At 42.4% G+C, this 22736-nt stretch overlaps 1 protein-coding gene across 3 annotated transcripts in view; it reads right to left on the bottom strand.

The window, feature by feature from the left end:
- The window catches only part of slc6a9 (solute carrier family 6 member 9), an 81683-nt gene that overhangs the window by 30832 nt on the left and 28115 nt on the right, over positions 1-22736 (bottom strand). The window contains exon 1 of one of the 3 annotated variants that reach the window (XM_074650314.1): positions 17367-17563. The exons of the other annotated variants lie outside the window; for them this stretch is intronic. Coding sequence (XP_074506415.1) covers positions 17367-17408 — 42 coding nt within the window. The 5' untranslated portion in view covers positions 17409-17563. Of the gene's footprint in view, positions 1-17366; positions 17564-22736 lie in introns of those variants that run through there. 3 annotated transcript variants of the gene reach the window in all.

The raw sequence follows: 22736 nt of genomic DNA, 5'->3' as shown, positions 1-22736 counted from the left end.
AGCAAAATGTGGTGACAGTATCAGGTTCCTCTGTTGAAATATAAGACATTTGTTTGCTATACCATCTCTACACACTACAAAGTTGACCTTTAATGCAGTCAGGGACTCATTTGCATTCGCCCGAGCGGCTCCAAAATGCAGCTCCAGCAATCTGATCTCAACTCACTCCTATTGCATTTTAGCGGAGCTCTGCCAAAGGTTAAAAAGGACCGCAGTTTGATATGTGTACTTCTCTTGCATCATGAGAGCCTCTAGACAATAAACAACAAACAGTAAAAAAAAGTGTGTGCAGAGGAAGTGCTGTCTTAAACATGTCAGAATCAGGTGGTAGTCAATGCACAGAGGAGAGTTAAATCTCTCCAGTGTTTTTGAGATTTCCGTGACATTCCTTATATACTTTTCAAGTGGTCTCAAAGTTTACAGAATAACCCTTGACTACAAGACATAATGAAATGGTTTTAAAGGCAGATTCTGTGTCTCTCTTTGATACCGGATGTGAAAAACAACTTTATCCAACAGTGCAAAAAAATGGAGCAGGACACATGTTTATACAACTGTCTCCTTCACATGAATACTGCCCATTTAGCACCTCATCAAGGCGTAAGCGCCCGGTGATTCATGTCTGTGCCATGTCCTCCAGTCAATTTCGCCCAATCTACTTTTATATTCAAATCACAATCATGCAAATATGTGCAATCAGAAAACTCTTTCAATCGCTCTTTTTGCATGAGCCGCTCCCAATACTGTTTCAACCAGACTTTCCCCGGCCAATAATCAGGCTGGCACACGTAATCTCCCTCGCTCCACCTACGCGGAGTTTAGTAAACATGTCTGTCTGCAGTGACTGAATCCACTCGGCTATTATGGGACAAAAAGCCCACCGGATCCCCCCAAAAACAGGCCGCTCAAAGCTCCCTTTATGAGTGGGCTGTGAGGTGAGAGTAATAGGCCTAAAGACAGTGTAGACCGTGGCTTCTCAACCTGCTACCATTGGGGCCACATACCAAAGGATCCCATTGGGCAGGGGCTGAATAAATCCCCCTTCCACGGCTGATTAATTGAAACCAATGGATGGGGTGTCAGGAGGAGGAGGAGGACGAGGAGGAGGAGGAGGAGGTGGAGGAGGAGAGAAAGTCGGGCCTCATCAGATGAAGGGTTGGATAGATGGACGCCCAGAAGCTAGGGGTCACTTAAAGGTTACATCGTTCCATACATTGAGAATGTCACTCAGAAAGTCAGGCGTCTCTATTTCACACGAAAACACTCCCGTGTGTGCAGACTAGTGTTCGTTGTCGCCGCATCCTTTGAAATTACGCAAGGTGTAATTAAGCAAATGAGCAGTGAGGGCAGTATATCAGGATGTACACTAAGGTCAGCTGCAGATTCTGAGGAAAAAAGACAACAATGTGCTTGTCCACAATTACCCGCATTTATATGATGTCTCCGTGGAGGATTTGAACTTCTTTTCTCAAGCTCTTTCCATTCTTCACACAACTAATTCCATCCTTTAGTGTGTGAAATTGAGTGCAACACTATGAATTTGAGAAGGGACTGTCCGATAGGGTGTGACATTACCCATTGAGTGTGGTCATAAATACTTTTGTCTCTAAAACTGTCCGGATGCACTGGTGGACTCAGGGAGGCGCCCCTCTTGGTGCCCCCATGTTCGGAAAAAAAAATAAAAAAACGCCGCAAAAGTGCCCTCTAGGGGTGTAAACGCACCCCCAAGTTGCACTGAGATTTAATAACCCAAGCAACGCTCTGCAGATCAGAGATGCACAAACGCAGTCCATAGAAAAAAGAGAAACTTAGCATCTGCTCTTTCTCTGTCGCTCTGCATTATCACGTTTGCCAACTCTTGTTTCTACAGTTTGGTCTTATGTTGAGTTTCACTTGGTAGTCGTTCATCCAGTATGCAAATAACTCTCTCTATGTTTTGCAGAATTTGTAAAAAAAAAAGAAATCTGCAAGTCCTTCAGACGGACAGTTGGGAGGTTAGTTTGTAATTCAGACGCACAAAATGCAAAAGAAGATTTAGCCGGGAAAAAACGAAATCCTACGGGAACATACTGTATATCATTTTGCAAATAATCTCTATATTATATTTGATATATTTTGCCTGCATCTTTTTACATTGTCTATAAATGGAAGTTTGCAACAGATTTTAAAGAAGCCTAAACAACAGCTATAGGACATTACAATCACCACACTACCTCCACCTGTATAAACCACAGCTGCATCATCCAGCTCCTTACCTTGACGTAAGTTTCCATGGTGAGAAACAGCAATAAGCCCAAATAGCCCGATGACTGACCAGCTTCTCTATCTCCGTGATACTAAAGGCCCTGACACACCCAGCCGACGGTTGAAGGTCGGTGTGTTCCAGTGCAACTTTTTGGTCAAGACAAAAGGCGACGTGAGGCCGATGCAACTGGTGGCCTTCGTCGCCGCTAGTTCTCTGATGTCGGGTTGGTGTGTCTGGGCCTTTATAGCACAACCCTTGCCAGGCTGGAATCCTCAAATACCTTCCTTGGGGGTAGGGCTAGGTGGCTGTGTGGATGTCTTTGCAAGATGTCTTTCTTGGTAGAGAGAAAGGACGGGGGTAGGGACCAGAAGGTCAAGGAAGGCTGGGTGTTGCTAGGGCAAAGGGGAGAAGGTGAGAGGGTGGACAAAGGCCACATTCAGACCTGGTATTAACATGCGTCCTCAGTGGTATGCGTACTCAATGATCAGATCACAAGTGGACAGCTCTAAGTCCAGGTGTGAACGCACTCAAGAAGCATTGAGGACGCATTAAGGACGCATTGAGGGCGCATTGAGATCAGATCTTTCAGACCACCTTCAGAGGTGGTCTGGGCCACATATGGCCACATTCTATTAGCAGCGTTTGCGTGAATGTGTCCTGGGTGACATTAAGGACTGCCAACTCAACTGACGTCCCGCTGGGATCCGCAGGTCTCTGGCTCCGCATGTGAGTAGACAGCCAGACGCGAGCGCTTGTCAGCATGGAAACGGCCTCTGTGCTCTACTGTATTCTGTTGGTACAACTGTATTTTATTAAAATATATCTTATCTACAGGCTACGTATCTACCGACTACACACAGGAAGTGCATTATTATCACACTGTCGGAGATGTGTCTGTGTTTTTGTTCCGTGCTTTGCACGGAGCTGACACCCGCCCGCCCGACCGCCTGACCGCCCGCCCGATCACTGAGGATGCATGTTAATGTTCTCATTGTTTCTGTGTGTCATATTGTCATTTTTCCTTGTTTTTATCATTGTTTAATTTTGTGTGTGAAACACTTTGTAACGGTGTGTTTTAAAAGGTGCTGCAAAAAATAAAGCTTTACTTACTTACTTGCTAATACCAGGTCTGAACAGGGCCAAAGATGTGTGTGACTTTCTACATGTGCATATGGGTGTGAACATGTATGTGTTCATACATGAGTGATAGATTATCCTACTTATGTGTGTACGTTGCTACATCTATATGTGTGTATGTGTGCAGGGGCTGTGATCGGATCTTATTTCCCGGAGAGATAATCACAGATTTCTCAATTGTCGCTAGATTTCCAGTCCCGTCTGTGTATGTCAGCTACATGCCAGATACATGTAAATACCGTGGATGTATTATTATATTTCTGGTAACCACTTTGATTCTACACAGAGGACCAAATCTTTCGCTCTCTTTTACGGCCCATTGTCTGCGAGCGTAGGATGACAGCACCCTGTAAAGGCATCGTGAAGACAATCTCCCAATCCAATTCAGAAATAGGCCGTTCCCTCGTAAAACAATGGGATTACAATGAGCGCGAGTGAGCGAGAGAGATGGGGAGAGACAGACTGAAATAGAGACGGATACTGAGAGCTCTTTGAGAGAAAGACGGAGTGACATAGAGGGGGAAAATAAAAAAAAGAGTTAGAGACAGAGGGACGAGGGGCAGTGATGGCTGATGAATGCATGCGGGCAGGTCTAGCTGGAGCCGCTGCAGCCGTGTGCTCCGTCCCAGCCCCTCCGCCCCTCCGCCCCTCCACCCTCCACCCATCCTCGCTTGTTCACTCATTTGCTTAACAAGTTCATTTGTGCGTTAGGCCTACATCGGGTATGGCTGTCAAGTGATGCGCGAGACTGGCCTGCGGAACTGTTGGCCCTCGCAAGCTGTTCACCTGCATCCCTCTCGTCCCCCCCACCCCCCACCCCCCCATACCCCCTCCCACAAACACACACACACAAAATGTGCACGTATCGCTCAGCATGTGCAAGAGCATAGACGTAGCCCTGGCTAGTAGTGTGAGCAAATGGTGCGTGAATACTGGGTTCAAACATTTCCACGATATCAGCTGCGGAGCTGAAATTGTTTTATGGCTTGTTTTTTGTTGATTGCAGAGCTGAAATGATAAAAACTAAATGAACCAGCAATTATTATGATGATCAATTAATCGTTTCAGTCATTTATCAAGCACAATATTTTCTGGTTCCAGTTAAAATGTGAGGATTTGCTGCATTCCTTTGACTTATGTGATAGTAACCTGAATATATTTGGGTTTCGGATTGTTGGTCGGACAAATCTAGCAATATGAAGACGAGAAAGAAAATATCTTTATTTTGCGTTATATATATTTTGCGTCCTTCCCTCTTAAAGGGGGCAGCAAAAACCTTTGGTGCAGCTGTCAGTTTGAAGAAAGCGCCAAAGAAGACATTTATCAAGTGCTCCTTTATGACCTCAGAAAGTCTGAAGGATTTGAACTGCGTGTGCACAATTTGTTGTTTTCATGACACCTCCTGGACTCTGTATTTCTGACATATTATAAACCAAACAATTATTTGATTAGTCGAGAAAATCACAGGCAGATTGATCGATAATGAAAATAGTTATGGGAGTTTTGTTGTTGGAACATTTTTTTCTACACTCTGGGACCATCAATTCATTATTAAAAAAACAATGCAATACAGGAATGAATCAAACAGTCGACTGCTGCTGTAACAGATGAGTAATTGACATTTACTGACTCTGCTTTAGTACCCCCCCTCTCTCTGTCTGTCTCTCTCTGTCTGTCTCTCTCTCTCTCTCTCTCTCTCTCTCTCTCTCTCTCTCTCTCTCTCCCCATTCCACATTGTTTTACCTCTTCTCTTGAGGCATCATTAACAAGCATCATCTCTGTGGAATTGCCCTCAAACCTTGCACTGCAAGTGTGCTGCTTCAACAAGAGTGTGCAAACACACACCGCACACATGCGGCCCTGACAAGCATTATCTTCCTCCTTCCCCCCCACCCCTCCAACCCCATTTTCCCCTGCTAGCCCGGTGAGCATGCTGCCTCAACAAGCCTCATCATCAGCTCTTTTCTCCCCTAGTTCTTGCTTCCAACAAATCCATGACAAAGCTGATGAATAAGCCTCATCAGCCTTTTCTCCTCACCTCGTTTCAGAGTTTTGCTTAAACTTCCCCTTCTTTCTTTCCAAAAACTCGCACCGCTGCAGTGCAAATGTGTGCAGGTTAGAGCAGTATATCACATTTAACTACTGAGCAGTGTGGACTGTTGTGATAACGCTATCAATTAAAAATGATTTAGGTTCCCGCTCTGTGCGTCACACGTGGTACATTTAGCTTTAATTTTCCGACTAACGGTCTTTAAAGGCACAATGTGTAAGATATGGCCAGAATTTTACTTTAAAGGTCCCATATTATGCTCATTTTCAGGTTCATACCTGTATTTTGTGTTTCTACTAGAACGCTGCTAAAAAAAAATAAAAACAAACGTACATGCTGTACAGTTGTGACATCACAAAGTTACGGAAATCCTGACAGCTTGTTTTAAAGGCAGAGTCTCTGAATACGGGCTGTGTGTCTTTCTCCATGGGTTGAGCGTTTCAATATTTTCATAGTATTAATATAAAACTTAAACGTGTTTTATAATAAAGAAAACATTTTTTTTACATTATGGGACCTTTAAAACATTCAAAAAATTATCTAACATTATCAATAGAATGTGAAGAAGTAACCATTTTGAGGTTATGTCGAAGAAGTCAATGTATTGTGTTGCATTTTAACCAGCTAGCCCTGGCCTGTCTGGTTTTGTAATATCACTTGCACCTCAAGAGACAATGGTGAGTCACTGTCGCGTCTAGTCTGCCCTCAGTCCAACATGAGAAGGACGAAGATGTACAGCTGCACCGAGGGTTTGTCGATCACGTTGAAGCTACAGCCCCAGGTTAGTGTCAATGTAAACACAAAGATGGCTTAAGCTCTTGGCAGGCTACTTTTATCACCATCCCAATCACCCGCTACCGGCAAGAAACCACATTCGGCGGCAAAGAAAAGAAGTGATATAAAAAGAAGCATAATCAGAGTAAACACTGGCGAGGCTTTCCACCGCTGGCGACAGCTCTTGGCAAGTAAAGATATGATGTTTGATGCTGAACCTGCAGCGTTCTAACGTCCTCACAAAACATAATATTGTGATACTCGATATTTTCTTACACCTCTATCTATAAACCTCCGATTTGGTAAAGAAAAGGAAGGTGATTGTTTTTAATGTTAAATGCACACAGAGAACCTGATTCTTCATCTTTACCCTTCAGAGCAGTGTACATTTTAAAGGGGACATATCATGCTCATTTTCAGGTTCATACTTGTATTTTGAGTTTCTACTAGAACATGTTTACATGCTTAAATGTTCCAAAAACACATTATTTTTCTCATACCGTCTGTCTATATATATCATACCCTCTGTCTGAAAGGCTCCATTTTAGCACCTGTCTCTTTAAGACCCCCTCCTGAAAAAGCCCAAACCTTTGCAAAGGTAGTTCTCAAGCTGTGGGTGGTATATTCTGTCTTATTTCACAGTTTCTGGGTTGGTAGGCACTCCAGATACCTAAATGTACAGTATGTGCACAAGCATTAAAAAAGTGAGTTTTTCATATGTCCCCTTTAAAGTAATTGTATAACAAACACAGGTAAAAAAGAAGGTTTCCAGCTCTGACAGGAGGCCAACTTTCAGTCAAAACCTCCCAAAATAAGACCAAAATTGCAAATGAGAATTGCCACTGACAAGTTCAGCTGGACTGCAGATAGAACCAGCATGTTACAGTGGCAGAAATATGACTAGAAATATTGGACCCCACATCCAATTCCATACAATCAAATACATACCGGCAAGAAATGCTGAATAGATGAATAAAGATCCACCCAACAATCATTCATTCACTAATGAGCACCTGCAAGTCAGGCTTTACTCACTGTTAATCAGCTGCAGGGTGACAGCAAAGTCAACACAAAAGATGAACAAATACAGTTAGCCTGGTCGGTGAGTACTTGGAAAAGGAGCAGTCACTCCCACATAATTTGAGACAATTTGAGAGCCTAACACAATGGGAATATTGAAAATCAAACAAATGAACACCTGCATTTTAACAATGAAAGAGTGTGTCAGTCAGTCAGACAGTTAGTAAAGAACATTCACTGTACTTTCGGGGAATGCTTTTAAATGAATTCCCCCTATCAAACGTAGAAGCCTTTAAGTGCACAAAATGCAACATTTTTATTCATAAATATTTATAACCTTACCAATGTATATATTATATTTCATTAGCTATTTTTAGAATTTCAAAGGAGACGCTGAAGTTTAAGACAGTACATTTTTTCCTGTGCGCCTTTGCCATTTGTGGATTTAAAACCGAGATCGGACTTTCTTAATGTGTTAATTCTTGCCTGTGAGAATAAACACAACCTAAATGAGCCATATTAGTCAGGAAGACACAGCAGTGCAGTATTTTCACAACTGACGCACAACTGGCACAACAATAATAAGTAGCTGAGATGTTTTACTTGCCAAACTTGCTTGTAAATAAAAAATAAATAAATAAAATCAACAGGGATTTGGACAAGTATTATAATTTATTTTTGTACAGACCATACAATTAATATGCTCTCCTCAAAGCCACCAGACTCCATTGACAGAAACAGCAATTTCACTTCGCTGTTTCTTGTAAAACGCACTTCATTCAAACTCGACAGAAACAAAATAAAACTCATCAAAACTGCCTTAGTTAGTCTTTCCACTGTTCCAACAATCACTAACTCTGGTTGCTTTCTACAGAAGCCTGACATTAGTAGTTTAATTATGTATTATAAGCTACTTAGAGCTAACGTTAGTGTTAGCTGGATTTATTCAAGTTTCTCAACAAAAACGACATTTTGCAAGATTATATTTGAACACATTATCATGATAACGTTATCATGATAACGTTAGAATTTGCCTTCCCCAATACTCAATTTTACTGAATAGAGCATGAACGCATCATAATGTACCTCAGTGCAACCTCCGTTAACGTTAGCTGTTAGCTTCATTATTTAGCCAAGCAGACTGTGCTGCCCTCAGCTAATGTTAACTAGCTCTCCTTCTGCCGATTTCAACACGGATTTGTTGCTCACAATGTAGCGTTATCAGGGATCGACGACTAGAAAGCATTAATGCAGATCTCCCAATTGTATATTTTTACTGAATGAGGCCAATAACGGCCGAAGATCACATTTATTTTTCACTTGCCTGAGCGGAAAATCACATGAGGCATTCCACTTGCCCAAACACAGTTTACTTGCCCCGGGCAAGCATTAATGTGAAGCCCTGCAGTGCAGTTAAATAAGGTAAGGTAGGGTGACAGTGACCTTCCATACTAATATCCCACAGTGCCAGTATTGCACTTTAGCACCTCACTGGCCTGGATTGGCTTCCTGCCATTTCACAGAGGAAGGCAGATCTGAACTCACCACAATGGTCCAGTTAGTTCCGGTTTGTAATGGAGAGTTCCAGGAACTTGAATAAATGGGTACACCAGTGTGGTACAGTCAAAGGTCAAGGTGCTCCTAAGGCAACTTAGCACTTTGTGCAAATGACATTGGCTGTTTTTTTTTGGGAACCCAAACTGGTTGATTCGGAAGTAAACATCTATCATAGCTGTTGGCTTCTTTCTTTCTTTCTGTCTGTCTGTGTGTGTCCGTGGTAGTGCTGTTATTTACTTTTAATCTTTTGGCCTAAAGTCAGGACTATACAGGCCTGCTCATACTGGAATATAACTTCTATCCATGTCAATCCCAACACCAATGGCCAAAGGCTTCAGGGTGGGAAATGCTGCCCTATGCCACTAAAGGCTTTGGGCAGTTCACCTTTGCCATGACCCCAACATTCTTCAATAGGGTGTTTTTGGCTGAGCAGGGTAACTCTAGATGGGCTCCTAACCACTGGGTCACCTATCCATATATGTATGTTACTCACAACTAGGGCTGTCAATTGATTAAAATATTTTATTGCGATTAATCGCAGTTTTTATCCGTTCAAAATGTACCTTAAAGGAAGATTTGTCAAGTGTTTAATACTCTTATCAACATGGGAGTGAGTAAATATGCTTGCTTTATGCAAACGTATATATATATTTATTATTGGAAATCAATTAACAACACAAAACAATGACAAATATTGTCAAGAAACCCTCACAGGTACTACATTTAGCATAAGAAAATATATACTCAAATCATAACATGGCAAACTCAAGCCAAACAACCCATTTTCATCCATATATCTTGCGGTCAGAGGTCAACGGACCTCTTTGAAAATGGCTATGTCAGTTTTTCCTCGCCAAAATTTTGTGTAAGTTTGGAGCGTTAAGTTTGGTACCATTCCTCAGGTTTTCTAGCTTCATATGATGCCAGTATCTTCACTCTAGCTTTAAAACTGAGCCAGTCACCACCTCCGAAATATCAAATTGCGTTCATGCATTAAAGAAATTAGTGGCGTTAAAACAAATTTACGTTAAGGCGTTATTATCGCGTTAACTTTGACAGCCCTACTCCCAACCCTGTGTTACATATTTCCATGTACGTTATGTAGGTATGAGACCTTTATTCCCCCCCTTTCCATATATGCTTAAATTTTGGGTCTACTATGTATTCAAAAAATGACAGCCTCTTCCTCACGCACATACACAAAGCATGTAAACCCAGTGACTGTTACAATAACAATACATAAGATCCTTTACCTCATTTAGCTTCGGAGTGATAACAAATGAGCCGAAACTGCATCTACTCACTGTTGTGTAATGGAGCATGAGGTTCAAGTAAGGTTTGACTAACTGTTGTTTTGACTGCGTTATCAAACCTGACATCCCATCTATTGTATGTGTTCAAGCATGAAAGGAATGAAAACAAATCGACTGAAAAGAATTGACTGCTCTGATAGACAGCTTTTCATCTGCGATAAGACCTGCCACGAAGTGCTCAGCGTTGAAACCACCCCGAGGTCGGACACCCTTTAACCCCAGTCAAAGACCGCCTTTCCTTCTTGCCTCCAGCAGTTGTCAAACGCCGTCAGTTTTAGTACCTCCATGGTGAGAAGCACATTCTGAATGAAATGCCTCCACAGTTTCTTATTTCACTTGAGTCATTTAGCTTTTTTGCATTTTTCTCAAACATTGATATTATCAATTCACAGTTTTCCAACCCTCTACATTTTCACACAGATCTACTGGAAGTAAGAAGGTGATTTGCTTTTCACAATCCAAGAATTTATGAACTTCTGTTTATCTTATCTCATTGTTGACAGTAAATCTACCACGGTACTGTATTACCATTTAATTCACAAAAAGCAGCAGAGTTATATTGGGTTTCGGAAGCAAAAGTCCAATGTTAGATAACTGGCGGTTGCAGCACCTTGAAGGCTAGCAGTGACATAAAACACTGGTTGAATCACAAAAGATAAGCTAAATTAGAAAATATGTGGTTCTATAAGCCTGTGTACATAAACGCCACGAGGAATAACATTTTCAGGGATACGCTTATTTGCTTTCTTGCCAGCAGCCTGTTAGCTTAGCATAAGACCTGGAGGCTGGGAAGATTTAAAAAAAACAAAAAAACATAATCATTAGTCAATTACCACTCCTTTCAGGGAGCTGCCTCAGAGTACCTCTGGCCAAAAAGACGAAAAATCATTCTTTCCCACTAAAATATCCATTGTCACTACTTTTAAATGCAGCTTTGCACACCTGTACTTATTTATTTATTGAATTGTTTGTGTTTTAATGTAATTTTATTTCATGTGTGTATGGTTTTATGTTGTTTTTGAGCCCCTAACCCTTTATGTGATGGACAAACCGACTGTAAAAAAAGACAATTTCTCAAAAACAAAGTGACTCAAACTGAAGGCCACAACATAAACCTAAACATCCAAAAGCTTCTGAAATCAGCGTCTCCTCCAACTAACTTCACACAACCCTAAATCCTGAAGCCGTTAATGTAAACAAATGCTACAAATAGCTCCTTCGGTTTTTAGCTCAGCAAACATTTTGATCCACATCCATATCTGGTCAGTAACGTTTCCCGCCAGTCCTCCCATCAGATACCCAGCAGCTCTCCTCTCAGCAAGCCAGTCAGCTGGTCAGCTATTCATCCACCTCTCCAGCCCGCCATCATCCACCATTAACTCACATCAAAACCTGTGAACGTTGCGTGAATATACAGCGATTGGGTTCAGGCGTGTTTAGCGGGCTCCATAGCGCCCCCCAATGCGTGGAAGACCTTAGTTGGAACATAGTTGCTCTGATATTCATGAAATTTGGTTCACACTTCGCTCTCATCATTTCATATTTCCCATTGGCTTTCATTGGCTACGCCGAACCGGAAGTCGGACATTTTTTATATTTTTTCATGCATTTTATGCAAACTTTTTCAAACTCCCTCTAGAGGGTTGATTGGATTTGTTTTAAATTTGGTTGGAATAACCCTCTTGCTAAGAAGAAGAAAATGTGACGCTAAATTGCGAAGCAATAGCCAATACCTCAAACGATGATGTCATAGATCATGTGATAATGTGACCATTTTAGGCATTTTACAGTATGGAACTTTACGAAACTCCTCCAAGAGGTTTCGACAGATCGATCTAAAACTTTGTCAGCAGAATCGCAAGACCTCGACAATGGTAAATTGCGAAGGTTTTTGTTTTTTTTGTGGAACGGTGTTGCCGTGGTGAGACGGGCAATTTGCATGTTTTGACATGACACAGGAAGCTGTTGCAACTTTACATTGTCCAATCTGCCCAAAATTTCACATGCTGGATAAGAGTCCAAACACGAAGACAACTACACGCCCATATTGCCTTGTAGTCAAAGATCATCCAGAGATGTACATGATATACAGCAACATACCATATAATTAGTCTGTGTGTTCTCTAGTGCCACATAGTGGACACAGGAAGTGAACAACAGTGTCAGACAGTCACGAAAATGCACAGCTGCGTCAACGCCAGTACCCCCGAACATGCACGAAGGGGTGAGGGCTCATTCAGCCCTGCTTGCAGTTTTAATTAATTCTTCTTACTTATAAGTCAAGCTTGCAACCATCCGTCCACCCAACCATGCACGTGTAGCCAGTTTGCTGTGCGTTGCGTTGTACGACCGCGTGCTTCTGCAAGGCAGCTGTGAGCCCGGAAGCTTAACTTAGTGAAGTCAGAGGGAGACCGAAGGTTAGTGCCACCACAGGGAGATGGACAAGGGGCATACACACACACACAAATACACATCCACTCTCTATATTTATTCCCGTCTCTTTTCCACATGTGTCTGTTCCCTTGCTCGCTAAGCCACGGTGCAGTGAGTAAACACGGCTACTTTGCACTTCCGCTCCATAAACTGCAACACCTGCCCCCAGATGGGCAGAGTTTGTGTATGTGTGTGTATGTGTGTGTGTGGTTGTGTTCGTGTGTGGGCCCCTGCTGGCTTCCTACGCTAGATGTAATCTACTGAACTGTATTAGCAGCTACCATAACATTATATGACATCCATGTAAGTTTCACAGTCAATTCCAATTCAATAAGTTTCCCCAATCATGTGCATTTTGGAACACTCCTGCCAAAGAAAAGAGCGCATGATCTGCTTATTATGTTTAAACTACCAGGGGTTATTTTAGGAGAACATCACCCTGCTAAACCTGCACTGAAACCGTGACAGCCTGCAGGGCAGACAGGCTTAATACGTCTCCATACGTTCTTATAGGAGACATAAACAGAAAAGGTAGGTGTTGGAGTGCACCAGCGCTCTCTGGATGAATGCCTCTACAGCGGAAGAATTTGTGCTTTTCTACACAACAGGCCTCATTAGCTTCTTGGCAAGGCAACCCATGATCCAGAAAATCTGCTTATATACAATGCAATAATTTGGGTCAGTCTGTTAAAGCCATTCGTGTTTCTTCGAGTTATGACTATTTCAGACTTGGCTAAGATTCAAAAATAAGAAAAAAAGTAGTTTACCATCCAGACAAATGGTCTCAGAATGTACGGATGCATGTGAATGTGCAGTTACTGTGAATACAACATGTAAAATAAAATAATGAAATACTGCCTAATGTCCTGAAACTACATGAAGTCAAAGCAATGACTTGCTGATGTCTGGATTATGGAAATTGTATCCGATCTGATCTTTTCTTTCAGTAAAAGGATGTCAGAGGCAATCACCAGCACTCACTTCGCAATTACCAGATCCATCTGAACTCCTTATTACTCCAATTATTAGTCGAGCATGCCTTGAACGCACACATGACCTCAGACTATTGTCCCAACACCGTGAGGTCGGCCCACCGCTGGGAGGAAGGATGTGACCCGTGTAATGACGGAGGAAATGAAGGAACGAGGGCTTTGATCGGAGCTGGACATTTTTGATTGAATTCGTTTTTTTGCGGTCAGAAAAAAACATTAACTTTTGAGAAGGGATATTGGGTGATTTTTGAAAATGGGTCTGCAGGGTGTCCACACGTGCAAAGTGGAAAAGTGAAAAAAAAGATTATTACAATTACATATTGTGACATAAGTTTATTGCTATTGGGGGGTTCAATGACCAATTAAAAATCAACTAAAAATTTGTTCCTGTCAAAATAACTAGATGTGCAACTTGCAAGCCAAGGAAATGTTAACAAAAAACAGGTGATGGAAAGTGGCAAAATTGCAAAGCAACTTAACCTTTTTATGTAATAATAGATTTTTTTAATGTAATAATATTTTTTAAAATAATAATCAAGTCACGGTGTAGCAGCAATTAAAGACAATATGTTGAACAAAACGTTAACTTAACTTAATTTTACAGGTGTTTGCCTTTTAAGACCGCTCCAGTTATGGTTTATCATTTCAGCTCTGTGAAAACAGCATTATCAGGCGGTTTCAACTATGTTTCTTTGTCCAATAGTGATTGAGATCATTAAACATTTTTCACTTTAAATCCTGCTGAGATGCGTCCTCCTGCTAGGCAAACAGAAGTACTTACACACTAATAATACAACCCGAGGCGATAATGACGACATTACAACCGTTTGTACCTGAGGACACCGAGTGCTTCGTTTACGGAAGATTACCGTCAAAGATCAGACTGCTTCAAAACTCAGAGCACAAATCAATATGTTTTGTTGTTTGGGGGTGAATCATAAAGCTGTGTTCTTGTCTGAATAAAACATACTAAAACGTCTCTATAGTTTAATAAGGATTGACATGGTATAACTATGCATACACTGTTGGATCTGTATCAACTAATTACCTGATCTGAGCTGTATTGAATGTGTTCTTTTTCTAATTACAGGGCTTACATAATGTATTTCCAACCAAAGAAAGCTATTCAATTATTTCAATAATAAATGAATTTTTCTTCTAAAAGACTGACAGTGACATGACCGTGGAAATGCCTACATAAGAATGTGTACAATGTGCACAATGTGTGCATGTTAAATGGCGGGTCCAGGGTGTTTTTATATCATTCTGTAGCTTCCCAGTGGTGTTCCTTATGTATTCAAATCCAAACATTAAAATGTTGGTTGATGTACGTATGTTTTAGTGTCAACATGATATTTTCCCAAGCCCTTCTAGAAACTTTTTCCCACATGACCCGTCGTAGGTTTCTACATGATCACGCTGCTACATATATAGTACATACAGATCCTTATCAGTGTATTACATACAGTAAACAAAAATGTACTGCTGTGTATACGTCACATTAGCTCGGATCCGAAAGTTAACACAAACAATCTAACCGATTGAGGCAGCGGTAGACCCTATGTTCATCGAGGTAAAATTACTGGTTTTGTGAATGGAGTCTGGTGGCTTTTAAGACGATTAAACAGCTTCAGCTCCCCGTCGGAAAGGGCTGTCTGATGGCAAGGTACAAAACATTCTAAATATAGCGAACACTTAAACTGATATTGATTTTTTTAAGTGGCTAAAATATGTGTTCTTGCTACTCCGTCCACGGCCGCTTTACCTCGCCGTCAGACAGCCCTTTCCGACGGAGAATTAAAGCCGTTATATCGCTCTCTTCAAAGCCACCAGACTACATTCACAAAAACAGCAATTTTACCTCGCAGAACACAGGAGTATACCTACGACCCCACTTCAAAAAAATCCAAACTATCAGTTATTTCCAAAATGAACACAGTTTACTTTGACTAAGCTAGTGCTAGCGTTCACATCATTCATGACCTTATTGATTAGCTTACTTTGGTAACATACGTCATTGCTTTTTGCTAACCGCTGAGTGGGCATTTCCATGTGAAACAAATAAATGAAAAGTAGGTAGATGGACTCCTCTGTTCTGTGTGTGAAACTACTTTAGAGTCTTTAAAGTACAAAAACATCCTGACTGTCACGCATTGATAACCTTTTCCCCTCTACAGTATCTCTTCTCAGGTGAGTGATGGAGCCGTATCAGGTTTAACTGCAGAATCTTGTCTCCTATGTGACATTGAAGATAAACAAAACATATCCACAAATACTATATGCTTGCAACAAAACTGATAAGAGACGATGTGGAGCACATCAATTCTGTGTAGTTCACTAGAAAAAACCTGCAGTGGCTTTCTGACAAGAACACCCATGAATTCATAGTCAATAATTATGGACCCACATTCATCCACTGCTTGTAATTATGTAGAGCCCACACCGTCCTGTCACTCAGAGCTTTTGGGAGAAATATGGTCCAGAATCAGCGGAGATACATCCTTCCGACAAATTTAGGCGAAGTAGAAAAAAAGCACCTGGACCAGAATCAGCGGATTAGCATGAGGACTGTTGTAGAGTTTTCAGCTGTGAATGCACACACACGCACACACACACACACACACACACACACACACACACACACACACACCTGTGTATGAAGTGCTGCCACCTGCACAAGTACACACTATGCAGCTCTAAATATCTTCAACCTTCCACCCACAATCCATCCCCGAATTTTGTGTGTGAGCAATTGGAGCAGCTGTTGTGTTGGCGTGTGCTTTTTTGAGTGTGTGTGTGTGTGTGTGTGTGTGTGTGTGTGTGTGTGTGTATTTGCCTAAAGAACTATAGCAAGCTGACTCAGCCTCGACAGTAGCAATCGGAAACAGGAGACAAGGACTTGGCTAACAGCATAAGCCGGCAGCAAGGTCGGATGCACACACACACACACACACACACACACACACACACACACACACACACACACGCACACACACACACACACACGCACACACACACACTTTTTGTCTTTACCTGCCATAATGGAAATAACTGTATATCTTATCTTAAACAGATCAGAGGATTTAATTGTTTCAAAGTGTTACAAAGTAAGTCGACAGTTAAAAACACAAAGCCGAGTGAAGGATGGATCTGCCAAAGTGTGCGATTAAAGCGGCTTGTGGGGTGGGGGGGGGGGAGCTGGAAGCAGGGGGTGTTGGGGGGTGGTAGGGGGGGGTATAAATATCGGCCTTTTCTGGACACTTCTGCTTTTCTACTCTGTCACTCTCTTTCACACACACGGCGGACCGGCCCACTTCCTTACCAACCCCATCTCTCACAGCGCTGCCCGGACTTCCCACTGCAATTACTTATAAAAACTTTTCAGGGCCCGCCACACGTGGTCGGGTTTTTAAAGAGCTGCGTCCCCCTCCTCACGTGGTGCGGGGGGTATTGAGTCGTCACAGACCCCCTGAATGATCACCGAAAAATAAGGCGGCGCAGACAATAGCTCGTCTTGATGAATTCAATTCTTTCAGGACCCTGTACCGTTGTCCAGGCAGCTCCGGGCAAAACAATCGTTGCTTTGATAGTCCAAGAAACACACACTCACTCGGTTGCTCTTAGAAACTTCCTCTTAACTACTTCCGAATTAGGATCTAAAGATAATATACATCTGACCGCCGGAACTTGGATTCTTATTCCTAGAAGTCTCGTTTTCGAAGTCTCCTAACGAGATGCGTCCTGCCGCTTAAGCCGGCGTGAGCCGCGAGAAATAACGAAGAAACGTCTTCTGATGCCAGTAAAAGAAAAACAGAAAAAAAACAATATGACAGCTTGCAACTGACCTGGTCTGCGGTGGAAGCGGCAATGGTGTTCGACTCGGACATGATTTGACGCTGTGACCCAGTGGTGCTTCTCTGCTGGCCACTGTAGGCTCCTTCATTCACACCTTGCCTTTCAGTACCGCAGCGAAAGAGGGGGGAGAAAACACAGTATACCCTCCCTTTTGCCCTGGCTTGATTAATGCCTGAATTACTTTCACCTCATTTCATCTGATGGAGCTCTGCTTCCTCTCCGCCTCTCTTGCTCATTCGGCATGGTAGCCCACTCTCTCTCCCCTCTCTCTCTCTCTCTCTCTCTCTCTCTCTCCCCCCCTCCCATCCTTCTGTGATTCCAGCTCTGCCTCCCCTCCATCCCTCCCTCCTTTGCGCTCTTACTTTTTTACTCACACCCCTCCCTCTCTTTCTCCTCTCACTCTTTTACTTTCTCTTTCTGCCCCCCTTTTTTTCTGCCGTATTTCACCATTTCAGGAATATGCGCTCCCCTCCTCCGTCCCCCCCTTTTCCCCAACTCCCACCACCTCCCCAAAAATATAAAAAAAGACACAGGAGAGATCCACAGTCTTTTCCCTCTACCTCCACAATGAATGGCTCGTTGTCACACCAGCACCTAGGCTGAATACAGAGCAAGTAAGCGGGAGAGAGGAGAACCGATGGTGGCGGTGGCGGCGGTGGTGGTGGTGGTGGCGGCAGAGGGGACGGGGAGGGGGGGTGTTGAACTTCTAGTTAAGCTGGCCGGAGTAAAGTGGGGGGAGGTCTTGAGCACCCATGGGCTACAGCCAAGCTCTCTCTCTCTCCCTCACTCGTTCTCCCAACAGATTAAAGCGAGGAGACTAAAAAAAGTGAGGAGCCCAGAAGTGAGGAGCCCGCACGCCTTCCACCGGACCCCCCCAGCCCCCCACTCTTCCTCTCTGTCTCTCTTATTTCTTCCGTTTGTTTTCAGAGGCAGCTGCTGCAACTCTGCAGACCACCAACAACTTCCCTTTCAGCGGCACTTGACTCTTCCAAATCCTTGTCCGTCTCTACACCCTGACATTGCCAATGCTCCCCCCACCCCCCACCTCCACCACCACCAACACTGCCGTGTCACACCGAGAGGCCGGCCGAGCCAAAGCCCTCCTCCATCGCCTCGTCCACGACATGTTCACACCCTTTCAAATTCAAGCGCTTCCCTCCTGAGCCTCTGTTTTGTCGCGAGCATTGTTGTGCCACCATATGGCTAATGGCTACCCCGCAACAAAAAGAAAGCGAGGAGAAAAGCGAGAGGAAGTGAGCGCATGAGAGGAAAAAGGTAAAAGCGCATCCGCAAATGAGGGGCGCGATTGAGAGATCAACAAAAACATCACTCATGCAGCAGACTCGAGCATCAATTCTCCGACGGGATGTGGTGCGAGCGATGTCAAAAGTTGACAAGCGGCTGGCGGCCGGCCTAATGGGTGTTTGATAGCCGCGGACAATGGCCGCTGCCGCTTGAGTGGAGGCCCTCCAGTTATGTTCAACACGAGACGAGCAACGCAGACAGGATGCCATTCATTTGTCTATCAATTCAGAGGATTAGAATCTCACAGGGGATCCAATAAAAGAATCATTACCATATACCCGCCCTATTCAATGTGCTGAGAAGAAGTGCTGAGGGCAATGAAAACAAGTGCCCCCAACAAATAGTCCAACGTGTTGATACATTTACAACAGACTAATCATTGTTTAAGAGCTACTATTGTACTTTCTCCGTTACTTTTTACAGCAGTTGATAACTAGACCATGTTGTTTGGGTATAAGTTTGTTTACCCACTTAGTCTAGGTATTTGGAGTGCTTTTACTAAGTAAAGCTTATACTTGTGCATTGAGGCCAGGCCAATATATCAGCCTATGTTAGCTTATTGCAGATAATTGATATTTGTGTATAAGTTGGCCGGTAAGTGAAGAGAAATTTCAGTACAGAAATGCCAAACTAGTTTTGAGGAAACAGCGTAATCTTTCCATAGTTCGTCCACTTGTGAGCACTGATAAGTCTATTTTTAACTGTAAAATGTCCCGCTTAGTTTACTGTATATCTTGGTTACAATCCTTTAAAAAGACAAATTAAAGGGATCCGTACCAAGGGTGCTTGTTGATGTCATGTGTTTTTCGCACTGGCATTTCTCTCTGTAAAGAGGACAATACTTATCATTGGTAAATCGGACTGTTCCACTTACGAATTGAAAACCCGTAAACCGGACTGTTCTCATCTTCTTGGACTTATTATCAATGGAGAGTGCAGCTTCAACCCTTAAAGACTATGATAGTGGGCTAGGTTCTCCATGGACACTCATTAGAGAATACATACCCCCCTCCCCCCCCCGTCTCCCCGTCCTAATGTTTTAAATTAAATAAATGAATAAATAATAATAATTTTAAAAAGCCACGTGTTTATGTTATACCAGAAGTACCATGTCACGGTTGTACGCCTCCACCAACCAGTCAAGTTGCAGTTTACATCCACGTCTGTCCAAAATGTCATCACTTCATCATTTTATCCTGTTAGACATTTCTGTGAAATGGTCATAATTAACATATGATTTCTGAAGTTATGGCCAAAAGTTAAAGTGACCTTCTGATCAGTTCATCCTTGAGTCCTAGTGAACGTTTGTGCCAAATTTGAAGAAATTCCCTCCAGGCGTTCCTGAGATATCACGTTCACGAGAATGGTATGTACGGACAGACGGAAAACCCTAAAACATAATGCCTCCAGCAACGGCTGTCACCGACGCATAAAAATCAGCCTTTATATACAGTATATAATATACAGTATATGTTTAAACATGATTTCTTTGTCTATTAGTGGTTGCAAGGCAATAACTTCAGTAGTTGTAAAGAGACAAGGTAAACCTTCCAATTGTTGTTCTGTGTTAGAGAGTGAATGAAGTGATATATATACAGTCACTGTGATGTTTCCCATTCAAGCACGACACGGTCTAATAATGTACGTCACATCTGTCTAGTGTTCTGGTGGCGCCATCAACACGTGATCGCATTGCAGAACTATGAATCTATCAATGTACACCGTGTACACAGTGACTCACCACAACTATAATTCCGGCTTAACAAAACACAAGGCATGTAGGGCACACTGGTAGTCAAGACAATCATCACATGTTGTTGGAGAACGTCTCACTATACTTTTGCTGGTGTAACAGGCCCGGCTGGTTTTATTAAACAGCATCACAAAAGCCAACAGATATTTAGAAACGCTTCTTTTGCTAATAAGAGTCTGGTGTATGTGTGAGGTTGTGAGCCTGATGCTCAGAAAAGGCTTGCAGGTGGAGTGTGTGTTCGCGTACTTGAGTTTTTGCGATTTGTTTTAAAAAAGAGAGTGAACATTTTTGCGATGTGAGGTCATTGAAGCTGGTCCTCACTTCTTTATCAGAGCTATGACAAATAATCATAACAGTACAGACGGGTGTGTACTTTTGAGAACTAAACTATGGTCGATCTTTAGTTCCTCCGCGGGGATCCAGCCACTTCTTACTAGCTCTGCCTCAGGAGGAGTCTGTTGGCCTCAGATTAGGTCAAAACACACAAACACACTTAATACACTTTAACCATGCAGGCATTAAGTGAGGGGCAATCAGTGAAAACTCAGTATGAATTTGGTGGGGACAAACTGATCCTAAAATAAATGCTTGTCGTGGCTGCAGCTGGCTGTTTGTGGAGGGGGGTGGGGGGGAAGGACTTGTTTCGTTAACTAATTAGCCTATTATGTTAGGTCATTTAACTCTAATTAGAGCAGCACAGATGCTGCTGCTGATAATAACACCACCAACTTGTTAAAATTCTCACTTGTTTCATTATATGTGTTCTCCCTACAATAGCAAAGCGGCCTGTGTGAGAGAATTACAACGGGCACAATGTGGATGGTCACTGCATTTTAAAAAAAGGTACTGACTGAAGCCTGTTGATGCTACTGAAACCCGAGAGCCTGAACTGTTTTCACACCTCACTCCTAAGTGCACCTCCACGTCCATCCAATGCATACAAGCATGTCTTTACTACATGCGTTAAATAAGGAGTGCACATTTTCAGACAGTCTCTCCTGGAAGACAATCATGTTGTTGCATTTGATTGTACATACGAAAAGTAGGGCTGTCAAAGTTAGCGTGATAATGCGTAAACGCAAATTTGTTTTAACGCCACAAATTTATTTAACGCATTAACGTAACTAGCGATTTTACGATACTTGTCAAATCTCCCTTTAAGGTATATTTTGTACAGATAAAAATGTGTGATTAAATTGCGAAAAATTGTATTGTTTTCCTATATCGCATTTCTCCTTTTTCTCTAGAATGGTAATAGAGTTTAGTTTACTTACAGTAAATTCATATTCCTTAGCTTTTCACCTTTCAAAGGAGACCAGATACATGCATATAAGCCTTATGGTTGAGGAGCTACTCCTGATCCATTTTGGGTATGTTATTTTAGGCGTTTTTGTCCGAGGGACAGGGCTACGGCTTAACAGGTTATTCTGACAAATATTTTCTCAATTAGTTGTTGGGTTTAAAAATGTCAGAAAATAGTGAGAAATCAAATCCATCACAGTTGGAAATGTGTTGTTTTGTCTGACCAACTGTACAAACCCAAAAGATATTCAGTTTGTTATCGCAGAAGATTACATAAAAGTAGCAGTCATTCACATTTGGAACCAAAACTCGAGCTGTAGCCTGAATTTTTGCATTTTTGCTTTGACTTAAATGATGTATTGGTAGCAAATTGATTCATTTTCTCAGCTGTAGATGCTGCTCCCCCCCAGTTCAGAGACTGAAAAGGTTTGACCAGAAACCGCTGGACAAGTACAAGCCAACACCAACGGACACGAGCAGAAAGACAAACAATCAGGAAGGCATGGAGCAGCAGAACACTGATAAGGTCAGAATGAATCTCCTCTCTCCTCGAGGCTTTCCTGTCAACTACCAAGCACATGCCAACATCTATTACACGTTAACCTGAGGCCAAACACACACATCGATCCTGAACTCCATCACTAAACATACAACACAATCGAGGGAGAGTGAGAAATAAAAGAAAACGTAAGGTTTCCTCGTCCGCCTCCCTTTTAGAGCTCAAGCTCTGACAAACCAATATCCTCCCTGATGACCGTGACAAATATGTAATTTGAAGATTTCCTTACTTGCTTTTTAACTAGACTTTTAAACCAAGCAGGTAATGAAATGTGCTTGCAGCATGCTTTCGAGCACATGGAGCTGTAATTAGGAGGCAGGCTGGAGTTTTAGCCATACAAACAGATTACAGATTACAATTCCAGCAAATTTAACTACGATTGAATACAAATGTATGCGTACTGCCCTGTTACTTTAATAACATTTGGGGTTGTAACTGCTT

Source organism: Sebastes fasciatus, chromosome 11, assembly GCF_043250625.1.
Source record: "Sebastes fasciatus isolate fSebFas1 chromosome 11, fSebFas1.pri, whole genome shotgun sequence".
Taxonomy (NCBI): domain Eukaryota; kingdom Metazoa; phylum Chordata; class Actinopteri; order Perciformes; family Sebastidae; genus Sebastes; species Sebastes fasciatus.
Note: the sequence above shows the minus strand (reverse complement) of the source record. Positions and strands in the feature narration are given on the sequence as shown.